This window comes from Phragmites australis, chromosome 5 (assembly GCF_958298935.1).
Source record: "Phragmites australis chromosome 5, lpPhrAust1.1, whole genome shotgun sequence".
NCBI lineage: Eukaryota > Viridiplantae > Streptophyta > Magnoliopsida > Poales > Poaceae > Phragmites > Phragmites australis.
The window spans coordinates 46,477,864-46,503,974 of NC_084925.1; the positions used below are offsets into that span (position 1 = coordinate 46,477,864).

The 26,111-nt window shown below is 49.7% G+C and overlaps 3 protein-coding genes across 3 annotated transcripts; 1 reads left to right on the plus strand and 2 right to left on the minus strand.

Moving 5' to 3' along the window:
* Positions 1-6,142: 6,142 nt before the first annotated feature.
* On the minus strand, positions 6,143-10,251 carry LOC133920114 (serine/threonine-protein kinase PCRK1-like). The gene is made up of 5 exons (XM_062364768.1): positions 9,915-10,251; positions 8,691-9,070; positions 7,876-8,136; positions 7,568-7,690; positions 6,143-6,906 (listed from the first exon to the last, which is right to left on the minus strand). Exons 2-5 carry the CDS (start codon positions 9,066-9,068, stop codon positions 6,385-6,387), a joined length of 1,284 nt encoding a protein of 427 aa, XP_062220752.1. The 5' UTR covers positions 9,069-9,070; positions 9,915-10,251; the 3' UTR covers positions 6,143-6,384.
* A 178-nt stretch (positions 10,252-10,429) lies between these two features.
* Positions 10,430-16,190, plus strand: LOC133920113 (ABC transporter G family member 28-like). Its single transcript, XM_062364767.1, has 14 exons — positions 10,430-11,016; positions 11,171-11,247; positions 11,528-11,806; positions 12,047-12,110; positions 12,192-12,338; positions 12,514-12,548; positions 12,656-12,729; positions 12,847-13,694; positions 13,796-14,092; positions 14,173-14,655; positions 14,788-14,936; positions 15,032-15,321; positions 15,392-15,513; positions 15,627-16,190. Exons 1-14 carry the CDS (start codon positions 10,769-10,771, stop codon positions 15,781-15,783), a joined length of 3,270 nt encoding a protein of 1,089 aa, XP_062220751.1. The 5' UTR covers positions 10,430-10,768; the 3' UTR covers positions 15,784-16,190.
* Positions 16,191-16,251: 61 nt separating this feature from the next.
* Positions 16,252-18,024, minus strand: LOC133920115 (uncharacterized protein C24H6.02c). The gene is made up of 2 exons (XM_062364769.1): positions 17,884-18,024; positions 16,252-16,985 (listed from the first exon to the last, which is right to left on the minus strand). The coding sequence occupies exons 1-2, from the start codon at positions 17,954-17,956 to the stop codon at positions 16,501-16,503; spliced, it is 558 nt and encodes a 185-aa protein (XP_062220753.1). The 5' UTR covers positions 17,957-18,024; the 3' UTR covers positions 16,252-16,500.
* Positions 18,025-26,111: the final 8,087 nt, after the last annotated feature.

The window sequence follows — 26,111 nt, forward strand, 5'->3', positions numbered from 1 at the left end:
GCCCACGCCCAGCTGGCCAGCCTCCTTTCCCCTCCCTCGCTCGCGCAGGCCGTCGCAACCCGGTGTGGTCCAACTTTTGCATCGCCGGCCCGCTCCCTCGCGCGCACTCCCAGCCCGTCGCTCGTCGCGCCTGAACCAGCGTGGCCGTCCACGCGTCACCCATCCAAGAACCCGCGCCTTCGCCTTCTCCTTCCTCCTCCAGCGCGACGGCCGGCAAGGGCCACTTACCTCTCTCATCCATACCTCTACGCTCGTCGTCCCCTCGTGCTCCCCCCCCCCTCTGCTCTCTCACGTGCGCCGCCCATACCATCTGGCACCGCGACTTTCTCACACACGCACACGCACCACCGACACAGAGTGCCCATGACGCAGGAAAAATGGTGGGCACCGACCCGCCACCTCACCGTCGCGCTGCTGCTGTTGACCGCGTGGCGCAAGCGATCGCACCACCTCCCTGTAGCTCCCTTCCCCTCTATAAATAGCACAGCCATATCCCCTCTCCTTCCCTCTTCTCCCCATTTCACTGCTATCCTTGCACGCTACCACAGCTCACCGTCATCGATCAGCCATCCAAGTGCTGCCCAGGAGCTCGAGGAGGACGCCGCCGTCCATTCACTAGAATCCCGACGGGAGCCTGCTCGCGCCAATAGCCAAGCCACCTCCGCTGCCACCACTCTACCGCATCACCGACCCTCATCCAACTTCCGTGCTCGGTGAGCTTCTAGCCCCCTCACGCAACCCCCCTAGCTAGCATGTCATCGCCCCCATGCTCCCTTCTCGCGTGTAGCCATGTGCCGCCGAGCTTTTGCTCCACCGCCGTCCTTTACCTCGTTGCCGGTGTGCTTGTGCCTCTAATTATGGTCCGACTATCGTGCCGTGTAGTCCAGGGAGATCATATGTAGATGAGGAGAGATGCTGCCCAATTATGTGTCGTCGCTTAGACCTGCTCTGACCGTCGTCTAGCATCGCTCTGGCCATAGCACATCACCGATAAGCCCCCAACCGAGTCTATCGTGTCATGTAGAAGCCCGGCGTCCATTCATCGTTGAGAACCTTCGGCGAAAACCCCGTTTGGCGAACTCGCCGACGCGGCTCCGCCGTGATTCCTCATCACCGGTCGATCCCCTTCGTCGCTCAGCCACGTCACACATCATGGCGAAAAAACAAAGCTCCATGATAACCAATTTGAAGGAGGGCGACGCAAACACAAAGTCCTTTCACCTAAAAATTAATGCAAGGAGAAGAAAGAACTACATCTCGCGTCTGCAGTCCGGCCATGGTTGGGCTATCTCTCAGAACGAAAAAGAACATATGGTCACAGATTACTTTCGTGAATGCTTCGACCGGCCACAATAGAGACAAAAGACCATATCTAGAGTTCCCTGAACATGCAGGCTCTTGAGCTAGAATCCCTCGCTGCACCGTTCACACCAAAGGAGATCAAGGAATCCCTTTCCCAAATGCCCCCAGATAAGGCCCTGAGACCGGATGGCTTCACCATCATGTTTTTTCACTTTTGCTGGGATATTATAAAGGACAATGTCATGACGCCCATTCATAGGTTTTATGACCATAGATCAAATTGGCTACACCTTCTAAACACTGCGAACATTGTGCTAATTCCCAAAAAGGAGGGTGCCATCACAATGTCAGAGTACAAACCGATCAATTTAATCCATGGCATTATGAAAATCGTCACTAAGTGCCTTGCACTCTGGTTAAGCCCCTTCATCAAAGATCTAATCTCCTCCAATCAAAGTGCTTTCATCAAGCGAAGGTGCATACAAGATAACTTCATGTATATTCGAGGTTTGGCGAGACATCTACACCAAACTAACAATCCTAGTATGCTCGTTAAACTAGACATCGCTAAGGCATTTGACACAGTGAGATGGGACTACCTCCTCGACCTCCTGCATAGGAGAGGATTCCCATAAAAATTCACAGATTGGCTCTCATCTCTCCTCGCTACAAGCTCCTCCAAGATTATGGTTAATGGAGTTCCTACTGAGCCGATCAAGCACTACAAGGGGTTAAGGCAGGGGGACCCCCTCCCCCCCCCCCTTTTGTTCATTCTCGCCATCGACTCCTTACATCATGTTCTGAACCAGGCCACAAAACTTAACCTGCTATCCCGTCTCCCAGGTAGAAGAGAAGGACTGCAAGTGTCCATGTATGCAGATGATGTAGTCATTTTTGTTTTCCCAAGGAGGGAGGAATTCACCACACTCGAAAGAATCCTGCAAGACTTCGAGGTGGCTACAGGCTTAAGAACAAATTTAATTAAGACACAAATTCTACCTATCAGATGCCAAGGTATTGACCTCTCAAAGGTTCAAGCCAATTTCCAAGCGCCTATTGCCACCTTCCCAATAAAATACCTCGGCCTACCTTTGTCACTATGATGAATTCAACATGTGACCTCCAGGGCCTCGAGGACAAAGTGGCTCACAGGCTCAATTCTTGAACCCGACAGGAAGAAATGCCCTTGTGAAGTCGGTCCTCTCTTCTCAACCCATTTATTTCCTCACTGCTCTCAAAGTTCCATCTGCAACTCTGAAATGTATTGACAGACGGAGGCACAATTTCCTTTGGTCCAGAAAAGAGACCTCAACTGAGGGGAAGTGCAAAGTAAATTGGGAAAAAGTATGTTACCCCAAAGCCTTAGGGGCGGGGGCGGTGTTCTTCATCTTGAGAGGTTTGCGCGGGCACTACAATTACGTTGGCTCTGGCAACAATGGACTGCCCTGAACAAGCCTTGGGCGGGTATGCCCATCCCTTGTGATGACACTGACAAATAATTATTTGCAGTGATGACCAAGATTCAAATTGGAGATGGGTGTACAGCTCATTTTGTGACTCTCATTGGCTGCACAGTTCTAGACCAAAGGACATTGCTCCGACAATTTACAAGGTATCCAGGAGAAAGACTAGATGTGTGAAGGTGGCACTGGAACATAGGAGGTGGATCATAGACATTAATGTCTCGCAAATTATGACGGTCCAACACATAGCACAATTTGTGGACCTCTAGGAGAAGATCACGTCCATAACACTCAACCCCGAAGAGCGTGACCAAATTTCCTAGACGCTTGATGCTTCGGGAGAGTACTCAGCAAAGTCAACATACGATGCACAATTCATAGGTGCTTGCTCTTCTGACATGAACAAATTCATTTGGAAAAATTAGGCCCTAGCCAAATGCAAGTTTTTTTTTTTTTGTCTGCCTGGCTTTTCAGAATAGGCTATCGACCTCTAATAGTTTAGCAGCACGGAGATGGCCACACTCCGCGGAGTGCAAACTTTGCCGGCAACAACTAGAGACGGCACTACACATCTTAGCCGAATGTAGATATGCTAAAACAATTTGACAATCTGTGGCTCAATGGTCGCGTTGTACGACTCTAGATGCCACGTTGTGGCCCTCTCATCTCTCCATTGTGAGCTGGTGGATACACATCTTGAGTAGGCCAAATCAGCAAAGGAAGATCCTAGCTACTAGGATCATGCTTGTCACCTGGGAGCTGTGGAAGGAGCGCAACACAAAAATCTTCAATCGAACAGAGTACATCGCATGCTTTACTAGTGAAAATAAAGGATGAAGCTAGAGCTTGGATCGCAGCGGGAGCAAAGAAACTAAGTGAACTTTTAGATCCGAGCTAGTGTTTTTGCCCTTTTCTTTTCTAGGCCTGAGGCCCTTGTCCCTATTGTGTTTCAGTTTTTCATCATCTTGACTGTTTTCTTTTGTTTTTCTCCTACTTTATTAATATATGAGGCATCCCTCCTACCTTCGTTTAAAAAAAAACTGTTATGTTAATCTTACTAGATTGGATGATACTCCACTGTATAATTTATGGATCAATCGGAGTACATAGCTAATAGAGGTATCTTGTGGATCTTAACTTTGACTCTAATTACGTGTCATAGGCTGACTGATTACATGCTCATCAAGGATTAAGACGTCTTTTGCACGTGTGTTTAAAGAAAAAGAAAACTTTTCTTTACAAGAAAAGTTTCACAGGTTTCTGCCGACTACATACATAGAAGTGCTGTTGCATGAATGGGTCACAGTGTTGCTTGAACAAAGCAATCAGGCGTGGTTGCTGTTCTTGCTGACCATACATGTACGCATGCATCGCTTGAACCGTACCCTCCTCGATGCTCTTCTCTTGTCTTCTTTCACGCTCTGCGATGATGCTATGTCACCACGGGCTGCCTGTACTTCCACTTTCATTTTAACTGTTGGTGATAGCGAGAGCCGTCATGCTTGCAGTGCTTGATGAGATCTTAATCAAAGATGACTTGGATCCAACTCGGAAACCCGTCATGCTTGATGAGATCCATGGATGGACGCGGCTGCAATAAGGCACCTCCAAAAAAGCTAAATGGATGGCAAAAATACAAAAAGAACCAAAAGATATTTGCTGCTTTTTTGTTCTTGTCATATTGAGGCCCAGAAGAAAAGGAGAAGTTTCAGCAAGAAACGTCCAAGGTTTGGTGACGATTAACTGAAATTTTGCTTTCCAGAAACTAACAAATTCAGACAGGTTCAGGTTTGGACGGTTTTAGCTTTATGCGATAGAAAGGTGTGGGGGGTGGGGGGAACGACAATAAAACTTGAAAATAAAAAAGGTGCATGAATGGTGCCGCAATTTTGGCTTTGATAGGCGATGCCCACGACTTTCGGCTAGGAATTAGGAATTCATTCGGGATGGTTTTGCTAGTTGCTAAGACCGTCTGATCAACAGTTTAAGTGGATCATTTAGCTCGAATCCTGCCAGTTTCTGAGGAGAATCTGAATCCAGCTGGTTATTACAGGAGCAATGGTGCTACCTGAGAGACTTGTCTGAGAAAGCAGGAGACTTCGCCATCATCCCCATTGCAATCTGCAGAGCGATGGGTGCAGAGACGACAAGGCAAACCATGTGCCTGGATCTTGCCTGATTTCATCTCTCGGTCAGAAACACGAGCACTTGCGAACATGCATGCTGCATGTGTTTGTTCCTCGCAGCACTTCAGATTTTTTTTTAACAGTGCGACTCCATCTACACGGTCTTTATTGGAGGCCCATGTTTAAGACGGGACAAGGGCTTGAGCCTCCTCCGGACTCGGCTCCACCTTGGAGCGTCGCCCCCACGCTCCTTACGTGTCCGTGAGGCAGCCCCAGAATTCGTCACAGCATTTCAGAAAAATTCCCAGCAGGTTTGATTACACTGCACTGCATTCGGACAGGAGGTTCGGTTTCCTTCTCTCATTAGCAGGATACTGATCCTCCTCTCCCTTTCCCCCACAAAATCTGCAGTGTCAATTTGATTGATCCATAAAGTAGGAATCTTGGATGCTGGAACAAGAGTGACGAATCACAGAATGATGGCTAAACAAGAAACACCATCACATACATCATGTGCAACTTTCTGAAGATAACAGGGCAAAGCAAGATACATGGTGATGAGCTGATGATAGAACCTCTTCTTAAGTTCTTTGCATGCAACAAGAGAAGAAGTCTGAAATCTTGAAAGGTGCCCTACAATTCCTGCCCATCACCCAAAATCGGCAGAATTCTGCTCAACGCATATATCGTATCACAAAAAGGCAGAAGCTGATGTTTGATGGAATGGAAAGCGTATGCAGCAGAACCCCTTGCTTCCAGTCACGGTGCTTTCTACATGGGAACAGCAGAACGAAACCACCACCAGAAAGTTTTCAGAAAGCTTTACCATTCATATAACCACCACACGATTACACAATGCTTTGCACAGGATCTACACTGGAAACTGGATCATCTCGGATAGCTGACGATCACGCAGGCCATCCAATCGAAAGAATGAGCCGGTCTCGATTCAATTTCTGATGTCCACCCTCCACCTTCAGTTTTCCCAATTGGACAAAGGGTCTCTTTCGATCTGCCGCCACCGAGTCTTATCTGATCAAAAGAATGATCGGCATGTACCACCGGCCATCGTCAGATCATTCTCAAGTTGAGCTCAAGATAAGGCGCATATTCTGATTGGCCGGGTGTAATCCGTTCATTCAGGTCACATCTCGCCTGAATCTAAATCATTCCCTGACCCTTTCTACAAGAAAATAGACATTTTTTTAGTTTGGAAGAAACAAGATTAGTGCTCCACCAGAACCGAGTACATAGAAGGAAAGGCCAGAAATTGCACTGAAAACACAAGGGCGCAAGGGTCCTACTGATCACCATATTGCAGCTCGCATTGTGTTTCTCAGAACCAGGTGAATTACATAGAACACAAGATAAAAAGTTGCACACCGCGACTCAGTTGCGCACCTGGTATGAACTCACCCTAACGACAAGAAGTATACAGAGAAACAACCTTATCCCTATGAACAGCTATACTTACAGCAAGGAGCACCATCTTTTCAGAAGGTCTTTATGATCTCAGGTTTCCAGCCACGCCATACAATTTGCCGGCAACCAAATTTGAATTCTTGGAACCTTCTCTTCAGTGACCCTTTCTTTGTCCGCTTCGCACCTGGTTCAGAAACCGACCCATGGTAGTGCAGAGGAGGCTGTGGCGTGCCGGTCTCAATGCTGTCGACAATCTTCTGTACCATCTCATACACGTCACTCATCTTTGGGCGGGACTTTGGCATCCGAACAAGGCAGCGGTTAGCGACAGTGGCCAGCTTTGTCATGGACTTGAGGTTGTAGTGCCCCTCGAGCCGTGGGTCTATGATTATGGGGAACCGCTTGACGTCAGAGATGTATGGTTTAACCCACTCCAGCAGCTTCTGCTCGCTCTTTGGGCGGTTACGATCAATGGGCCGGCGGCCAGTGATGAGCTCGTAGAGAAGCACGCCGTAGCTCCATATGTCACTCTTTGCAGTGAGGCGTCCAGTCTGCATGTACTCAGGCGCTGCATAGCCTAGAGTTCCAACTACCTAGTGAAAAATTGAACCATAATAGCATAAGATGATAGTTTAGATGGATGTTAGGAAGGCTGTTCTAGGAACAAATGACATTGGCATGAATGAAAAAAATCATAAAATTATTACAGGGAAAATGTTATGGTAGCTAGCAACTTGGAACAAATAGTTTAAAACTGAATTCTTGTTACTTGCAGTTGGCAAAAAGAGGCGAGTCCCCCCCCCCCCCCCCCCTTTTTGGCTAGAATATATTGACACGCTACATTCTGAAGCTACTTGATGAATGAATTTAGCCATCCTTAATGTTTTGAAGTAGTCACACCTTTGTATTACTTCAGTTGCCATTCTCAAAAGTGTTGACTCTGTTTTTCTTGCCTTCTTCAGAAACTACTTACATTAGTTGTCTACTAATGTAAGTAGTACCCAATAATAATTTTGTTGGTGGAGGTTGAGCAAATCGGTATATAACTTCGTTGGCACAAAAAAACGAACAATTCTATAGAAGTACAATAAAATGAACTTACAAGTTGCCTATTCGGCAACATGGTTATCTTTATAACACATTTTGTCAGTTGAATACCGTCAGAACACTAGTACCTAGTTACCAAAAGAATATGGAACATTATGCAGTAACACATTAATGTAAACATGGTTGTTGATTTATAAATGTGCATACCGCTGTGGAGACATGGGTCAGACCTTCTGATGGTCCATGCCTAGCCAAACCAAAGTCTGACAATTTTGCATTCCAGTTCTCATCCAACAGAATGTTAGATGTTTTCAAATCTCGAAAAATAACCTGCATGCATATCATAAATTTAGCAGGATAGATATAGCTTACTGAAACAGCTAAGCATACTGCAGCTTTTGATATTTCATTTGCTCCTTCTGCAGGATGAAGATGTGGAGTTATGCTAATGTCACACGAATGTTTCAGATCATACAAGTGTTACGATCTTGATCCTCAGAAAGTAAATGAGTTACCTGAAAATCCATTTCTTCATGCAGATACTTCAGTCCCCGAGCAGAATCAAGAGCTACTTTTAGTCTCAACGGCCATGATAGAGTTGAAGTTGATCTACTCGACAAGTGATCATCCACACTTCCATTAGGCATATATTCGTACACAAGAAGTCGTTGTACTCCTCGCTCATCATCTTCAGCGCAGTAGCCTATTAGTTTAACTAGGTTCGGATGCTCAACAATTCCAAGCACATTCATTTCTGTTAACCACTCCTTCTGCCCCTGAAGAAAGATCATATTCTATGAGGAATCAATACAGGTAGCTAGATCTAGATTCCAGTTGACGTGACTTCAAAAGGACTCATCAAGCAAGTGGAATAGAAAGGATTTCAAGGTATGCTTGACTTGCAATTTTATATCTACTGGTGTTTATTATATGATGGCACTAGTTGACTCACTACTGTTTACTATATGATGGCACTTGTTGACTCACCATACCTAGAACAACATGTAAGCATGGACTGGAAACACAAGGAAATAAACTATCGTGCATCCACTGAAGCAGATGGACCTACTGAATGGTTTCTTTCCTGAAGAAACGATGACTCAGAATTCTTGGTTTATTTTCACTATGCCAAGTTTGAAGATTCAGAACTAAGTCCAAATAAGACTGTTCTTAGGCCTCCTACACAATGGAGATGCTGATGATAACATGTGTGAGTAACTATCATTTAAAAACCTAAAGAGCTGCAACCAGGCTAGCCTGCCACGGTTAAGTGCTAGGGAATCTTGTTTCAAAAAGTTTTAGGGAATGACAAGTTGGTGAAACAGCTTGCCTGAAGTCCTTTACGATTCAACTGCTTAACAGCAATCTCAATTCGTTCACTAGGTTCGTCGGAGGTCTTGGTGGTGCCCCTATACACACAGCCAAACCCACCCTCCCCAATCATGAGCGACCGACTGAAGTTTCTGGTGGCATTCTTCAGTTCAGAGAAGGAGAAAACCCTGAGGTTACTAGGCCGGTCAGTGAAGCTGGGGTACTGCATCCTCCGTATTGATTCAGCGCTCATATCAGAGACGTTCATGGAGTTGAAGTCTGAACCAGAGCGGACGTCGCGTTCCGTCGATGTTGTGCTGAAGGACCGTACAGAGGCCGACTTGGTAACGGGATCCTCCTCTTTGATCCCTCCATGCAAGAAAGGCAGGCACCTCATTGCTGCAATGCAAAGGGAATTAATTAGGGGAACAATTAGGAAAGACTTCATGCTTTTCCCCACAAAATACAAATACAAATCAAACTATGGAGTGAGAACAAGTTAGTGAGTTCTGAATTCAAGTTCTGCAAAATGTATTGTCAACCAACAGGTGATGGTAAAACTCTTCTTCCTTGAAGGAATTTTTTAGTTGAAGCCGGTGGAGATAGATTCACATGATTAGTAACTCATAATCGAATGGAAGCCGAAGTGAGAACTTCACGGATTCTGAACTCGAGTCGTGCTACGACAGTAACTATCTCGTGTGAAAAGAAGGCTAAAAAAATCCTCATAATTGGCTGTCGCGACCAATCTTGGTAAAAAGGAGGCACTTTTTATTACTACAAAGCCCAAATAAAGCTAAAATTCAGATAAGGCTGGGCTAAAAATCATGCCTTTGAACCGAAGTAACAGAAGCGGGCTAAAAACCACCCGCAGGTTTTTTTAATTAATATTTGATAGACTCCACTGCAATCCTAAAAAAAGTAACAGAATTTTTGTGCAAGAGTTCTGCAGCTGTAACAAGTCTAAATCCTGAGGTACGGACGAGAAGACCAAGGCAGTAAAGAAGGCGTGAGAGAAGCAAAATAGCATCAATCCTGAAACTACATCCAACAACCTTAATAAACCTGGAACTATAACCACCTTTGCTCTATCAAATCTTAGCTTAATTCTTCCAAATCTCTACTTACTCTTCATATAAATCGGTGGGGGAAAAAGGACGACAAGATGAAGCATACGGACCAAAGATGCAAGCAAACGTGAGCACAAAGACATCAAACTAGAAATAGGATTACAGCAACAAACCTTGCCTATCTCCGAGCTGATCCGGAGGCAAGAGCCCTGCAGTGTCCCGGGGAGGGAGCTCCGATCCGGGAAGCGACAGGGAAAGGGGAGGCAGAAAGATAAGGGCAGAGAACAACTTTGGACTGGGGGCTAAGCAGGAGGGAACAGCAGCAGCAGCAGTCAAACTTCGAGGAGCTTGCCTAATATTTTCTCCTCTCCTCTCCCCTCTTCTCACCAACCAAGAAGCTTTTTTATTTTTATATTTGTTTACACCCTAATTTTCTTCGCTTTGCCCGCGAATGCAAGCGACAAGGAGGAGGAGGAGGAAGAATTCCTCGTCAGCTCACTTGTGAACGAGACGGAGAGGACTGATGAGCTGACGGATAGGACCACGAGGTGGAGGAAGCCAAGCCGAACCGGAAAGGGAGATGGATCATCGGATCGGATCCTTTAAGAAATGTACGATAAACCTAGTAATTACTAGATCCATCCGCTGTTAAAGATACGTTTTTTTTTTATTTGAGGAGAGCTCGGGAGCTCAACTGCTCAAAGGATCCGATCCGGAAAGAAAGAAAGAAAGAAAGAGGTCTAGGGCCAACCGTTGCATTGGCAGCCCAAGTTCGTTCCCTGCACCCGTTCCACAGCACCAAACATGCATCCAACCACCCACGTCTCGGCAGCCGCCATCCTGGCCGTCTGACCAACCTCGCCTCGGGCTCGTAGACCATGCACCCGCTCTCCTCCCCGCCATCCTTTGCGCACCGACCGCTCCACCCCCTTCTCCCGCCTACTTCTGCTCGCCACCGCGCATGATGATGCTCCCTCTAACCCTAGCGCCCGTGGCGTAGCACCGCCGTCCCCCTCCGACCGCCATCATGGCCTGGGTGGCGGCGCACCTGCTGCTCCTCCTCGCCGCCGCGCGCGCCATCGACGTCCCCCGCCTCTCCCTCGCGCAGACCACAACCGACTACGACGACGGCACTGGGGGTGCGGGGGACAGGGGGGCCCAGGCCATCGCCGGGAGCCCCGTGGTGGCCGGAGTCATGAACGAACGCCTCAAGGCACTCACCTCCTCCTTCGCCAAAGCCATCGGGAAAAAGCTCGACTACTGCATCAAGGACACGTGAGTGATCGGTGCAGCAGCACCACCCATTCCGATATCATCTCTGGCTATTTCGGTTTCTTTTCTGTTTTTGGAGGAAGGTTCGCATGCGATTCTGAATTTCTGATGCTTAGGGAATTTCGATCGATTTCTTCTCATTTTTGCACTTTTGCAGGGATATGGAGTGGAATGCGGCCTTCGATTTCTCCAAGGACACCACCTTCCTCACCAATTGCATGAAGGAGACCAACGGTATGCATATGCTACCTGATGGAATTTTCATCTCCTCCTTGTGTCTGTTTGATTGTCTTTGCTATGTGGTGATCATTTTGGTAACATTTGCTGTTGCTGATGTTGAACTCTCATTTCCCTGCATTTTTAGTTGACATGCATGTCAATGAAACGAATATTGGCTTTAATTTGTTTGGGACAGCGTTTGTTGCTGCAGCAGCGATTAATACACATGCCCAGCATGCAAAAGAAAAGAAAAGAAAATGTAACGATGCATCTATCTATCTTCATGAATGAACAGGAGACTTTCAGCAGCGCGTGTGCACAGCTGCCGAGATGAAGTTCTACTTCAACAGCTTGCTCGACAGCGGGGAGAACGGGGAGAAGAACTACGTCAGGCCCAACAAGAACTGCAACCTCTCGTCGTGGATTGACGGCTGCGAGCCTGGATGGGCTTGCAGCGTCGGCAAGGACCAGAAGATCAACCTGCAAGATGAAAAGGATATCCCTTACAGGGCCCTCAAATGCCAAACCTGCTGCCCTGGCTTCTTTTGCCCCCATGGTCTCACTTGCATGATACGTACGTTCTCATCACAACAAGATGAAGCTACTGGGCATCAATTAACGAACATATATAATCACCATTTCTCTCTCTCTCTCTCTCAGATTTGCTTCTTGACATATCCTGTTTGTATCAATCATTTCTCTACATCTCATCATGTAAATAAAAACTGGTGACCGTGTGTTATATGTTACAAGTTTTATATCCATCTCAATGCAATACAATATTCTAGTGATTCTCTTTCGTTGCTGCGTGCAGCTTGCCCTCTGGGTGCATACTGTCCACTGTCCAGCTTGAACAAAACTACAAGCATCTGCGACCCGTAAGTTGTCAGTCGTTAATACTCAATTATTTCCATAAAAGTTTCATGTGTTCACTCTTTAATTCTCAAGATGCATTCCAGATACAACTATCAACCACCTCCTGGGAACCCAAAGCATACTTGTGGTGCTGCTGATAATTGGGCAGATGTGGTAACAACGGATGATATTTTCTGCCCACCTGGATTCTACTGCCCAACGACTACAACGAAGCTCCCTTGTAGTAGTGGGTAATCCTATCTATCTAGCGTTTCCAATTTTATTTGTTATGTTCCCATTCTAGTAACAATGCAGGCGTGCGTGTTCCCTCGGAACAAAATTTATTCAAATGTGCATTCTTTGTGTGACAGATTCATTCTGCATTGTCTTGAGCAAATGCTAAGAGTATAACGTGCAATTTTGCAGGTTTTATTGCAGGAAGGGATCAACCTCACAAACTAGTAAGCCCAGTTTTCTACAAAAAGCTGGAACCCCTGGCCATCAGAAGTCCTTTTGGTTTCTGCACATGCCAAGCCAGTTCTGAATTCTGGCTGCTTCCTTACTGCAGGATGCTACAAGAAGAGCTCTTGCCCACCAAACTCAGCAACTCAGGACATAACAATATTTGGTGCATTGCTAGTGGTAATATTCCAGTACTCCACCAGTAGCATGATAATATCTCTTGAAATGCTGCTGCTATTGATTTGCTGACTGAACTAACTAACTAACTCTCAGTTTATGTTTCTCGCGGTTCTGTAGGTTGCTTCTTGTTTAGTTCTTTTGATCATTTACAACTTCTCCGGCCAAATCCTGACCAACCGTGAGAAAAAGCAAGCAAAATCTCGAGAGGCCGCGGCAAGGCATGCAAGAGAGACCGCGCAGGCTCGAGAAAGGTGGAAATCAGCTAAAGATGTCGCCAAGAAGGCGGGCGCGGGTCTGCAGACGCAATTGTCTCGCACGTTCTCGCGCAGGAAGCCTGGCCAGGCACAGGCGGGACCGTCGAAAGTAGGTGCAGGCGTGACTCCAGATGCGGGTGGAAAGAAGAACAACCTCACTGACATGATGCGCTCGCTCGAGGAGAACCCGGAGAGCGACGAAGGATTCAATCTGGAAATAGGAGATAAGGCCCTGAAAAAGCCCAAAGGGAAACAAATGCACACCCGGAGCCAAATTTTCAAGTATGCATATGGTCAAATAGAGAAGGAAAAGGCCATGCAACAGGAGAACCATAACATGACTTTCTCGGGCGTGATATCAATGGCCAAAGAACATGATGTCAGTACGAGACCAGTCATTGAGATCGCATTCAAGGACCTAACACTAACGCTGAAGGGGAGCAAGAAGAAGCTCTTGAGGTCAGTGACAGGAAAGCTCTCGCCTGGCCGTGTAGCTGCCGTCATGGGCCCGTCTGGCGCTGGAAAGACCACATTTCTTAGTGCTATCGCGGGTAAGGCAACTGGGTGTGAAACCTCAGGCCTGGTGCTTATAAATGGTAAAATAGAACCGATTCGCGGGTACAAGAGGATCATTGGCTTTGTTCCCCAAGATGATATCGTCCATGGGAACCTAACCGTTGAAGAAAACCTCTGGTTCAATGCAAGATGCAGGTACGTATCGGAAACCGGAGTAGAAATTATCACTTCAGGACCCTTTCAGGTATTATTAGCTGGCTCGGTGAACTTACGTATGCTAAGCTGATGCATTTCAGGCTGTCAGCAGACATGTCCAAGGCTGATAAGGTCCTCGTTGTGGAGAGGGTCATCGAGTCCCTGGGGCTGCAGGCAGTTCGAGATTCTCTGGTTGGGACAGTGGAGCAGCGAGGCATCTCTGGTGGCCAGCGCAAGAGAGTCAATGTCGGTCTAGAGATGGTGATGGAGCCCTCGGTGTTGATCTTGGATGAGCCAACGTCTGGTTTGGACAGCGCTTCCTCCCTGCTTCTGCTCCGCGCCCTTCGCCGTGAAGCTCTCGAAGGCGTCAACATCTCCATGGTTGTTCATCAACCCAGGTTGGTCTAGCACCCTGAACATGTTGCATTGTTAATTTGTCGGTCGGCACCCTGAGTTGCTGATGGCTGCGTTGTTTCAGTTACACGCTCTACAGAATGTTCGATGACTTGATACTTCTAGCCAAAGGGGGCATGACGGTGTACCACGGGCCAGTAAAGAAGGTGGAAGAGTACTTCGCAGGGCTGGGCATCCTTGTGCCAGAGCGCGTGAACCCACCGGACTACTACATTGACATCTTGGAGGGCATCGTGAAGCCCAGCTTAAGCGAAGGTGTCACCGTGAAGGATTTGCCTCTCAGATGGATGCTGCACAATGGCTACGATGTTCCGCGGGATATGCTGCAGAGTTTTTCAGATTCCGAATCGGCGTCCTTCAGAGGAAGCACTGATCATGCTTCGAGCGACGAGGATGCGGGTCCATCCATTGCTTCGGTGCTATGGGGAAATGCTAAGGATATCCTCGGGCAGAAGAAGGATGAGTATGATTATAACAAAACTTCTCAAGATCTGTCAAACCGCAATACTCCCGGCATTCTAAGGCAGTACCGGTACTTCCTGGGAAGGTACAGTAACATCTCTTGGCTGGCTTTAGAGATTACTTACTAAGTATATTCTTCTTCTGAACTTGACTGCCTCCTCTCAAGTCTCAACTAGGAGTATATGACAACTAATGATATACCTCTCCTCTTGTTCAGGTGCGGCAAGCAGAGGCTCCGTGAAGCGAGAATACAAGGAGTCGACTACTTGATACTTTGTCTTGCCGGGATATGCCTGGGAACACTAGCCAAAGTGAGCGACGAGACGTTTGGGGCGCTGGGATACACATACACTGTCATTGCTGTCTGTAAGTATGCATGGTTTCTCTCTTGACTCTTGAGCAATATATGCCGCTCTTCCGACTCGAGTGATGCAAACGAAATGTGGCCGTACGTGGTGCAGCACTGCTCTGCAAAATCGGAGCCTTGAGATCGTTCGCGCTCGACAAGATCTACTACTGGAGGGAGAGAGCCTCCGGGATGAGCTCACTGGCCTACTTCCTGTCCAAGGACACCATAGATCACTTCAACACCATCGTCAAGCCCATCGTCTACCTCTCCATGTTCTACTTCTTCAACAACCCCAGGTCGTCCATCTGGGAGAACTACGTCGTTCTCGTCGCGCTCGTCTACTGTGTGACCGGCATTGGCTACACCTTCGCCATCTTCTTCCAGCCAAGCTCTGCGCAGCTGGTGAGTCGTGTATATCTCCAATTTTCACTTCTAGCCAGACTTGTCCTAACACATGCTGCTGTTCTTGCAGTGGTCTGCGCTGCTTCCAGTTGTTTTGACTCTAGTAGCAACTCAGCAGAAGAACACAATCTTTGCTGATTTGTGCTACACAAAGTGGGCCCTGGAAGCGTTTGTCATTGCAAATGCTCAGAAGTACGGATCGGATCGTCCTTTTTTTGGTCGATATGAGTTCAAGTTTCAACTGGCCATGGCACCATTGTAGCCCTATAAGTATAACACACACCCCATTTTGTTCGTGGTTGCAGCTATTCGGGGGTGTGGCTAATAACACGGTGTGGCTCACTGATCAGGAGCGGCTACAACATCGAAAACAAGGCTCTCTGTATAGTGGTTCTCGTTGCTAATGGGCTACTCTTCCGCTGCGTAGCGTTCTTCTGCATGGTGACCTTCCAGAAGCACTAAGGCAAGGAAAAACCCATAACTTTCTCTGTCCATATAGCCGATTCATTTCAATAATTTCAGTGTAATAGAAATTTACATTTAGAGCCCTTCTTGTTACAGTCACGTCCCCAGGTGTAGATGAGGACAGATTCTTGAATAGCAAGCAACTGTCAGGAATGCCCTAAATTATAGAGGCGTTTATCAATTTCAGATTAGCCGAAACGTCAGAGTTCATTCATTTACCTCCAGTGTAAATTTGAAATGCAAATGCCAGTTTATGTATGGCTGCTAATTGTGAAATTTGTAGCTCTTCGAAAGCAGCTTCCTTACTTTCAGGATGAATTTAGTAATGAAGCAGCGACATCACAACTCAACGCGTATACGCCTAAAATGATCCGTAAAGATCATTTGTGAGCTCATAATACGAGCATAAATATCCGTACGCATTACTTGAGTGATGAAGCACTACCTAGTACAAAATGTCGGTAGTACACAAGAAACTTACCGTCGTCATATTTTGTGGGATTAAAACCTCTGGATGCAGTTTTTGTAATAGAGGTACACTGCAATAGTATCACATATAATACATATTTGATTGAACCAAAAACTTGATAAGCCATGAACTTTCTAGCTACACATGATAAGCCATGAAATTGAGCAGAAGCTGTGGGACTTCCCTAAGAAGGTAAGCTTCTACAGGGATTTAATGGACCAAAAGCTACCATGCTAGGAAGAATCCTAACTTTGGCCAGAAGGCCCCTTAGAACTCACCTGGGACCCAACCAAGTCGTCCAGAGTGAAGTTGAGTGTGTCTGTTGAACCTTTCTTCACCTCCTCCCCTTGCTCTGCTAGGAAGTCCTCAATGCTCCCTGGCTCCCCGAACCAGCCAAGCCTATCTGCTATGAGGTGGAGGTTGTTGCAGCCACCACAGCGTGCAACCACCACTCCTTTCTCGTACGACTCCCGGCTGGCCATCTTCATAGACCTGGTCTCACAGACCTTGCATGTAAAGATCATGGCAAGGTCATGTCTGGGTGAGATCTTCAGGTTCGAGGTATCTCTAACTTTGAAGCTGGACTCCGGTGTAGGGACTGAAGCCAGTGGGTTATCGGTTTTGGAATCCTCTTGGTCCTGGGAACGCTCTTCTGAAGCGTTATTGCTCACTTCGGTAACAGTTAGGAGGGATCGTAGCCCCGCAGTTACAGGTGGAGGAAACGAAAATCCTGCAGTAACATGAGTTTCCAGTTCAGTGCTTAACTCATTTGAATTGCAAAAGTGCAGATAGCTATTGTGCACAAAGATGAAATGATAACTATCTTTAGAATTTATTCTCACAACTCGGGAGCCGGTCGGTAATTTTAGCTCTTAACAAGTGGGGTAGTAGTTCCCTAGTAATTAAAAGGATGTAGCTGAATATCACAGGATACAACATAAGGAACTGTAGTCTATTCATGAGAGCAATGTCAGATTCCAAACTCTACCGTGTTTCATTCATGAAAGGATTTAGAAACATGCGCAAGCCAGACACAGCACGGAGTTTTCCATTGCTGCATTCGTCCAGTCTCTCACCAACATGGGGAACTTATATTTCCTCCAAAAAGAAAAACCAACAAGATTGGGAACTTGCCCCCGCATTGATACATTTTTTTCCCCGATAATGGAAGCTTTATTGACTCTCATCGTTACATCGACATAATATAACCACATAAGAGTTCACCTCCGGCCTCTCTGCATAACTAATGATGCACACAGCCCAAAATACAACAACAATATTCCAATTCCGAGAACATAAATCATACTATTAAAAAAAAAGCAAAGCGGGGAACTATATCCACAACAGCTTAATACTTACTACTCCAGAGACTAGTTCTCTCACCTGTGATCTTTAAAGAAGTTATCCATGCATATTTGGACCTACAGAACGGCTGACGCAAGAGGAGAGGACTCAACCCAACCTAAACAAAAAAGTGGAGTACACCACTAACCCAGGATTCAATTTGACCACCCATCCATGATCCATCAACCTCGCAGCACTCCATCCGAGGGGGAGGAGGAGAAGCACTAGAAAGATAAACCCAGCAACCGAGAAAGAGAGAGGTAAAGATGTTGGGGGGTGGTCACCTCGGGAGGAGGGGGCGGTCGAGTAGGCGAGGACGGCAGCGAGGCGGCGTCGCAGCAGCCGGGCGGCGGCCATGGCGGCGGAGCGAAGCCTCTAGAAGAGGAAGAGAGGAGATGCGGGAGCCTGGGAGGTAGTGTGCGTTGGTGGAGAAGAAAGAAGGGAAGATTATATGCGGGCCTATATTGGGCTTTTTAGTGGGCCTCTACACTTACGTTGGGCTTCCTTCTTGGGCCTTCTTCTCCCATGTCTGCATATAATATGCGTGTGGGTTGTGTGGTTTGCGTCTCTATGTAAAAACAAATACAAGTATAGTATAATACAGTTTTTTAATAATATAAGTATAAATTTTAGCCTATGTACGAATAAGATGTCGAGATGTTCAATATGAATATGACTGTTTTTAAAAAATATACACTTAAATTTGCATTTAAGAGAATTTGAGCTTGGGTGATCCAAAGATACATCATCACCCTCAGATCAATTGAGATAGGCTCAGTTTCTACAGTAGAGTAGGGAGCCAGCCTAGAAAAGTTGAAGATTTGTTCATCTTTCTTCAAGGGTAGTAGGATTGATAGTGCTGCATGGAGCATCGGATGTATCGTTAGCTAGTTATTTAGGTGATGACTAGTTTAGTGTATATGGGTTGCAACTAGGGATGAAAATGGGGTATGTTCTTTAGTAACCCACTGGAAATTCCCTTATTAGGGGATGGATATGGAAAATTTTAATCTCCATGAATTTATATGTGCTTCTTATATATAAATATTATATTACGTAGGGAAAATAATAAATTATACTTGTATTTTTTATCTAATCTACAATATTTAACTCATCTTATATTAATTACCCTCGTATGCATAAATAAATTACTTATTTATACTACAAATATTGTTAATATATAGAAATAATCAACTATAATTCAATTTTACATCCATATTGGGCACCCGATCCTCACAAAATTTGCCGTGAGAACAGGGATGGGAGAAAACTTCCCCTGATAGCTAAATAGGGACGGGGATAGGAAAGCATTCCCTGACGGGAATTGACCCCGTTGCCATCACTAGTTACAACAAAATTCATGTTTTACATGAAATGGTTTTCTGTTCTACACAAAATAATTGTGTTTCAGACAAACCATGCCTAAAGCATAAGAATTTGCAACAATGAAACATGTAAAGTATTCTAGCATTTTATTAAACCCGCAGATGAGATTACTTTCTATACAAATAATAGCTTTACGTAGAAGAGCATCATCATCAGCTATTATATGTGTAAAATAGACCTGTAATATCAAATTTAAAAATCAAAGATCTTACCAACAACCTATCAACAAATATCAAAAACACACAAATCAAGATGCTATGCATGCCAATTGCACGTTGTTTTCTAGTCTAACCCTAACCATGGCTACCACCATAAAAATTTAAACAGGAATCTGTAACGTACTGCACTATCGCTGACATATGTGGAGCAAAAGTACAATAGCTCATAAGGTCATCTTCAATAGTTACTCTAAAAATTCATCATTTATAATACTATTACATCATCATCTATTTTTTTTATCTTTATCAGCTACCTTATTTTATACTTTTCATTACTCTCCCCCTCCTTTTAGACACACAGTCATCTTTTATGAACAGTGATACAGACAGTAGAGATAATCAGCAAATTTAGAGTACATATTTCTCTCTCTGCACCTGTAAATATTGTAGCACTCGAAATCGTTTGCATGACCCTGTTAGAGTTGGCCTAAGAGGATTCTGTCCATAAAAACCCTCATGTCCTTTTCCCAATCTTCCCTCTCCCTTTTCCCAAGCCAGCCGCCACTCTATGTTCCTTACCAAATCAACACAGAACCATCTCTCATCTCTCTTCTCTCCCAAACTAGCGACCCCCAGCAGGTGGTCGGGACCCCGGCCGCCAGGTCCGCCTCTGGACCACGTCGGGTGCCGCCTCGGCGCAGGCTCGCTTTCAGTGAGGCCAGCCCAGGGAGCGCGTTGCTTGCAGCACAAGCTCTCCTCAGACACCCGCCCATTCAGGCCACGCCAAACACTCCGGAAGGCCGGTGGATGCAAGATGTCGTCGCTTTGGTCGGCACTGCTCGTCGCCAGTGCAGGCCGGGAGTCCTCGCGCCACTTCTCGGCACGGTGCCGCCAGAGCCGGCTCCTCAGCGGGCAACACCCGCACGGGCCGAGGGGTCTCCAGGCGGAGCGCCATCCCCCTGGCCATGTCCGAAGCCCGGGACCTTCGTTTGCATCTTGACGAGCGAAGGGGCCACGAAGATGCCCGAGTCACTCTCGAACGTCAGCGGGAGACCCGGCAGGGGGTTGGGGCAGAGGACCAGGCTTCCTCTCTCCCAGCCCACGACCACCGGGGATCCCCGGCTCGCCGCTTCTCGCCACCGAGAACCCCCGCTCGTGCTGCGGGGTACTGCACCGGTTGCCGTGCCTTCACCACCGAGCTCCGCCGGGTGAGGTGGCCTTCCAAGTTCCGCCCCGAGCTGCCGGAGAAGTACGACGGGTCCATCGACCCCGTCGAGTTCCTCCAGATCTACACGACGGCCGTCCAAGCGGCCGGAGGCAGCGAAAAGGTGATGGTAAACTATTTTCATGTTGCCTTGAGGGGTTCCGCCCGCTCTTGGCTTATGAACTTACCCCCAGGATCTATCAGCTCCTGGGATGACCTGTGCCACCAATTCGTGGCCAACTTTCAGGGCACGTTCGCACGTCCCGGTTTGGAGTGCGACCTCCACACCGTCCAACAGCAGGAAGGGGAGACGCTACGGCGATTTATACAGCGTTTCAGCCAGGTTCGCAATACTATTCCGCGAGTGGCCCCCCATGCTGTTATTGTTGCTTTCCGGCAGGGCGTCCGTGATGAGCGGATGCTCGAGAAGCTAGGTACGCACGAGATCGAGACCCCTGCGGAACTTTTCGCACTGGCCGATAAGTGCGCCAAGGCTGCGGAGGCCAGGGCGTGGCATGCTCCTCGCCCCGCTTCCGATCAGCCAAGTTCTTCCCGCTCTGATAAGCGGGAAAAGAAAAAGAGAAGGAAGCGCGAGGCAGCTCCCGTCGAGCCAGCCCAAGTCCCCGCTCACAGGGTACCGCAAGAGCCCGATCACCGGCAAGAGCGTCGGCCGGGTGTCGATCGGCGCCCCGTCGGGGCCCCTGCTCGGGCTCCTCCTCGGGCCTCTGTGCCCGCGAGGGCCCCGGCACCGGCTAGGGCGCCAGCTCCAGCAAGAGCCCCGGCCCCTGGCCGAGCTCCTATTCCAGCGAGGGCCCCCGCTCCCGCGGGGCCCGAGCCAGGTAAATGGTGTCCCATACACCTGACCAGATGGCACGACCTCACGGAGTGTCGTACGGTCAAAGGACTCGTGGAGCAGCGCCAGAGGGAGCGCGACGAGTCCCGCGGAGGAGGCGATACCAAGGTCGTCCCCAACAACGCCGAGCTCGGCTTCCAGGAGCCCGAGCATGCGGTCGCCTTCATCGACGGGGGCGCTTACACACCCTGCTCGCGCCGTGGCATCAAGGTCATGCGGCGCGAAGTGTGCTCGGCAACCCCGAGCGAGGAGGCCACAAGACCCCTGAGGTGGTCGGATGCTCCGATCACGTTCAGCATGGCTGATCACCCCGTCAGTACTGCAGCCGTGGGACGGCTACCTCTGGTTGTGTCTCCCACTATCTGCAATGTTAAGGTCGGCAGAGTGCTGATCGACGGTGGTACCGGCCTCAACCTCCTTTCCAAAGAGGCTTTTGAGAAGCTGCAAGTATCTTCCCGACGCCTAAAGCCGTCACTCCCCTTCTGTGGAGTAACTCCCGGGCACTCCCTGCCCCTCGGGCAGGTTGAGTTGCCTGTCACGTTCGGGAGTCGGGACAACTTTCGCACGGAGTGCGTCCTCTTCGATGTCGCGGAGCTCCCTCTCCCCTACAACGCCATCCTCGGGCGTCCGGCGCTCGCCAAGTTTATGATGGCCGTGCATTATGCATACCTTACGGTTAAGATGCCCGGCCCCGCAGGCTCTATCTCCGTGATCGCTGACTCCGGCGGCGCTGTCTCCTGCGCCGAACAATCATACATGGCTCTGGTCTCAGCGCAGGCCGAGGTTGATGGCTCTTCAGGGGGCCCGGGACCCTCTTCATCCAGACCCCGACTCGCCGCCGACACCTCTGTTCCAACGAAGGTGGTCGAGGTGGGCGAAGACGCTACCCAGGTTGTCCGTATCGGCAGCGACCTGGGCAGCAAATAGGAAAGCGCGCTCGTCGCCTTCCTCCGGGCTAACGTGGACGTGTTTGCCTGGCAACCGTCCGACATGCCCGGGATCCCTAGGGAGGTGATCGAGCATCACTTGGCTGTGCGTCCGGACGCTCGCCCAGTGAAGCAGAAGGTCCGGCGGCAGGCGCCAGAGCGCCAGGAGTTTATCCGCGAGCAGGTCCGCAAGCTCCTCGACGCCAGATTCATCCGAGAAGTCCTTCACCCCAACTGGCTAGCAAACCCAGTCATCGTCCCGAAGGCCAACGGCAAGCTTCGCATGTGCGTGGACTACACCGACCTTAACAAGGCTTGTCCTAAAGATCCCTTCCCCTTACCTCGCATTGATCAAATCGTAGATTCAACTGCGGGATGTGATCTTTTGTGCTTCCTAGATGCAAACTCTGGGTATCACCAGATTCGCATGGCCGTAGGGGACGAGGAAAAAACTGCTTTTACTACCCCGGTGGGGACTTATTGCTACATGTCAATGCCTTTCGGCCTGCGCAACGCTGGATCATCCTTCCAGCGCGCCATTCGTATCACTCTTAACTCGCAGGTTGGCCGCAACGTCGAGGCTTACATCGACGATCTCGTGGTCAAAACCCGAGACCGCGCCACCCTGCTCGAGGACCTTGCCGAGACTTTCAACAGTCTCCGCTCTACCCGCCTCAAGCTCAACCCGGAGAAATGTGTCTTCGGGGTGCCGGCGGGCAAGCTCCTTGGTTTCTTGGTCTCTGGCCGAGGAATCGAGGTCAATCCGGAGAAGATCCGGGCCATCGAGCAGATGCGACCCCCGGTTCGACTCAAGGAGGTCCAGCGCCTCGCCGGCTGCATGGCAGCCCTCGGGCGCTTCATCTCCAAGCTCGGGGAGCGAGGGCTCACCCTCTTCAAGCTTTTGAAGAAATCCGGTCGTTTTGACTGGACGTCGGAAGCCGAGCAGGCCTTCCGCGACTTAAAGAAGTACCTTACCTCGCCACCCGTTTTGGTGGCTCCCTCCCAAGGTGAGCCCCTACTACTTTATGTTTCGGCCACTCCACAGGTCGTGAGCATAGTGCTGGTGGTGGAGCGCGACGAATGTTCGGGGCCGGGTGCTGGGTCCCAGCTCCCAGAGGCCCCCGACCGTTCACTTATCCTCGCGGCTCCCCCTGGGCAAGGGGTCGAGCCCGAACACACTGCTCTTCCCAGCCAAGGAATCGAGCCCGAGTGCCCGGCCAGCCCCGACCATACCGCCGACCCTGGGGGCTGTGGCAGCCCCCCGGGTGGGGCCACCATCCGGGCCCGCCGGGTACAGCGACCGGTGTACTTCGTCAGCGAGGTCCTCCGGGAGGCCAAGACAAGGTATCCCCAGGCGCAGAAGCTACTCTATGCCGTGCTCGTCGCCTCCCGGAAGCTGCGCCACTACTTCCAGGCGCACAAGACCTCGGTGGTTACCACTTATCCACTGGGACCCATTCTCCGGAACCGGGAGGGCACCGGGCGCGTTGTCAAATGGGCGGTTGAGTTGGCGGAGTTCGACCTACACTTCGTCTGTCACCAGGCAATCAAAAGCCAGGCACTCTCCGACTTCTTGGCAGAATGGACGCCCGTCCCCTGCGTCATCCCAGAAGAGATCTCTGCCTATCCTGGGCACGACGTGCCCGGGTACTGGGTTATGCACTTCGATGGCTCCCTCTCGCTGAAAGGCGCAGGGGCCGGAGTGGTTCTCACCTCCCCAACGGGTGAAGAGCTCCGGTACGTCGTACAGTTGCAGTTCCGCGCGTCCAACAACATGGCGGAGTATGAAGGTCTCATCGCCGGCCTCCGGGCTGCGGTGGGGCTCGGGATTCGTCGCCTCCTGGTCAAAGGGGACTCTCAGCTGGTCGTCAACCAGGTTTCCAAGGAGTACCAGTGCACGGATCCACAAATGACAGCGTACGTGGATGCAGTCAGAAAGCTCGAGAGACGCTTCGACGGCCTCGAATTACGGCATATCCCTCGCCGCGACAATGCTCCGGCCGACGAGCTCTCTCGCCTGGCCTCCTCACATGCGCGGGCCCCTGCCGGAGTCTTTGAAGAAAGACTCGCACGGCCTTCCGTCCTGCCTGCCGAACAGGATGAAGGGGAAACCTCGAACTCAATTCAGGGGACCCCGGCGGTACCCTCAGTGGGAAGCCCCGTCAGGGCGCCGCCGTCCGGCGAGTGCGCTGTGCTCGCCGAATGTTCTCAAGATGCCTCGTGGATGTCTGACATCCGAGGGTACTTGAAAGAAAAGTTCCTACCCGAGGATGAGGCGTCTGCCGAAAGGGTTGCTCGGCAGTCCAAACGCTATGCCATAGTAGATGGGGATCTCTACCGACGTAGCGCAGGAGGTGTCCTCCTGAAATGCATCTCTCGGGCAGAAGGCGGCGATCTTCTCGCTGAGGTCCACGAGGGCGAGTGCGGTGGCCATTCATCGTTCCGCACGCTGGTCGGGAAAGCCTTCCGGCAAGGTTTCTACTGGCCTACAGCTCTCCAGGATGCTTCCGAGCTGGTTCGGCGCTGCAGGGCGTGCCAGTTCCATGCAAAGCAGATTCACCAGCCAGCTCAGGCTCTCCATACCATTCCCCTGTCATGGCCTTTCGCGGTCTGGGGTTTGTACATTCTGGGTCCATTCCCCCGAGCAGTCGGGGGCTATGCATACCTATATGTCGCTATCGACAAATTCACTAAGTGGCCGGAGGCGGTCCCAGTCATCATGGTAACCAAAAACACGGCGCTCCAGTTTATCCGCGGCATCACTAGCCGCTTTGGTGTCCCCAATCGGATCATCACCGACAACGGCACCCAGTTCACTAGTGCCTTATTCGGGGACTATTGCGAAGATCTCGGCATCAAGCTTTGCTTCGCTTCCGTCGCTCATCCTCGGAGTAACGGGCAGGTCGAGCGCGCCAACGCGGAAATTCTGAAGGGCCTCAAAACCCGGACCTATAACGTGCTCGCTAAGCACGGGAAGGGATGGGTAGACGAGCTGCCAGCCGTGCTGTGGGCCAATCGGACTACGCCAAGCCGCGCCACCGGGGAGACTCCTTTCTTCCTCGTCTACGGCGCCGAAGCAGTCCTCCCCTCCGAGCTCACTCTGGGCTCCCCTCGAGTGCATGCATACTCTGAGGGTGAGCAGGAGCATCAAAGGCGCGACGACGTGGACTACCTGGAAGAGTGCCGGCGGCGTGCTGCTGTCCGGGCGGCTCGGTACCAGCAGAGTCTGCGGCGTTATCATCTGCGCCATGTCCGGGCCCGGTCTCTCGAGGTGGGGGACCTAGTTCTCCGACGCATCCAGTCGCGCGAAGGAATGAATAAGTTGTCCCCTGTGTGGGAAGGTCCCTTCACCGTGATCGCGATCCCCCGGGCAGGTTCTTTCAGGTTGGCGACGGAGGAAGGACAGCCACTCCCGAATCCATGGAACATCGAGCATCTTCGACGCTTCTACCCGTAGATTGTCGTGCTCGCGGTTCAGGTTAGCAAGGCCGGAGGCTTCTCCCCGCCCAAGCAGTCTGAAGGCTTCGCCCCATGGGGTAAGTCGCTGTCGCCCAACCTTGTAAATATTGCACATTAAGTTTTTCAATAAGCAATCGCTATGTCAGAATACTTTTTCTGGATTCCGTATGTCTAATCTGTCTGGTGAGGGAGCTCGGTTGTGCGAGAAAAAGTTCGCTCTCTCTCTCTTTCCCCGCTGGCAAAAGAATCCCGATCGGTATGCATGCGAGCAGTCGCCGCTGACTTACGTCCGCCATGGTAGGCTGTGGTGTTCGGTGTCGTGACAGGCTCCCGGGCACTACCGAGTTTCGGGGTGCTCCGGGTAATCCCATCGCTCGAGCTGCTCGAGTAGTCCGGAGCTCGGGCCCCCAGGGCGGGCTGTTGGTGCTCGGTCTGGTCTGTCATACCCGGGCGCCACCAAACTATAGGACCTCTGGGTTATGCCTCTGCCCGCTCTTATCAGCCGATTTGGGTGTTCGAGAGGTCT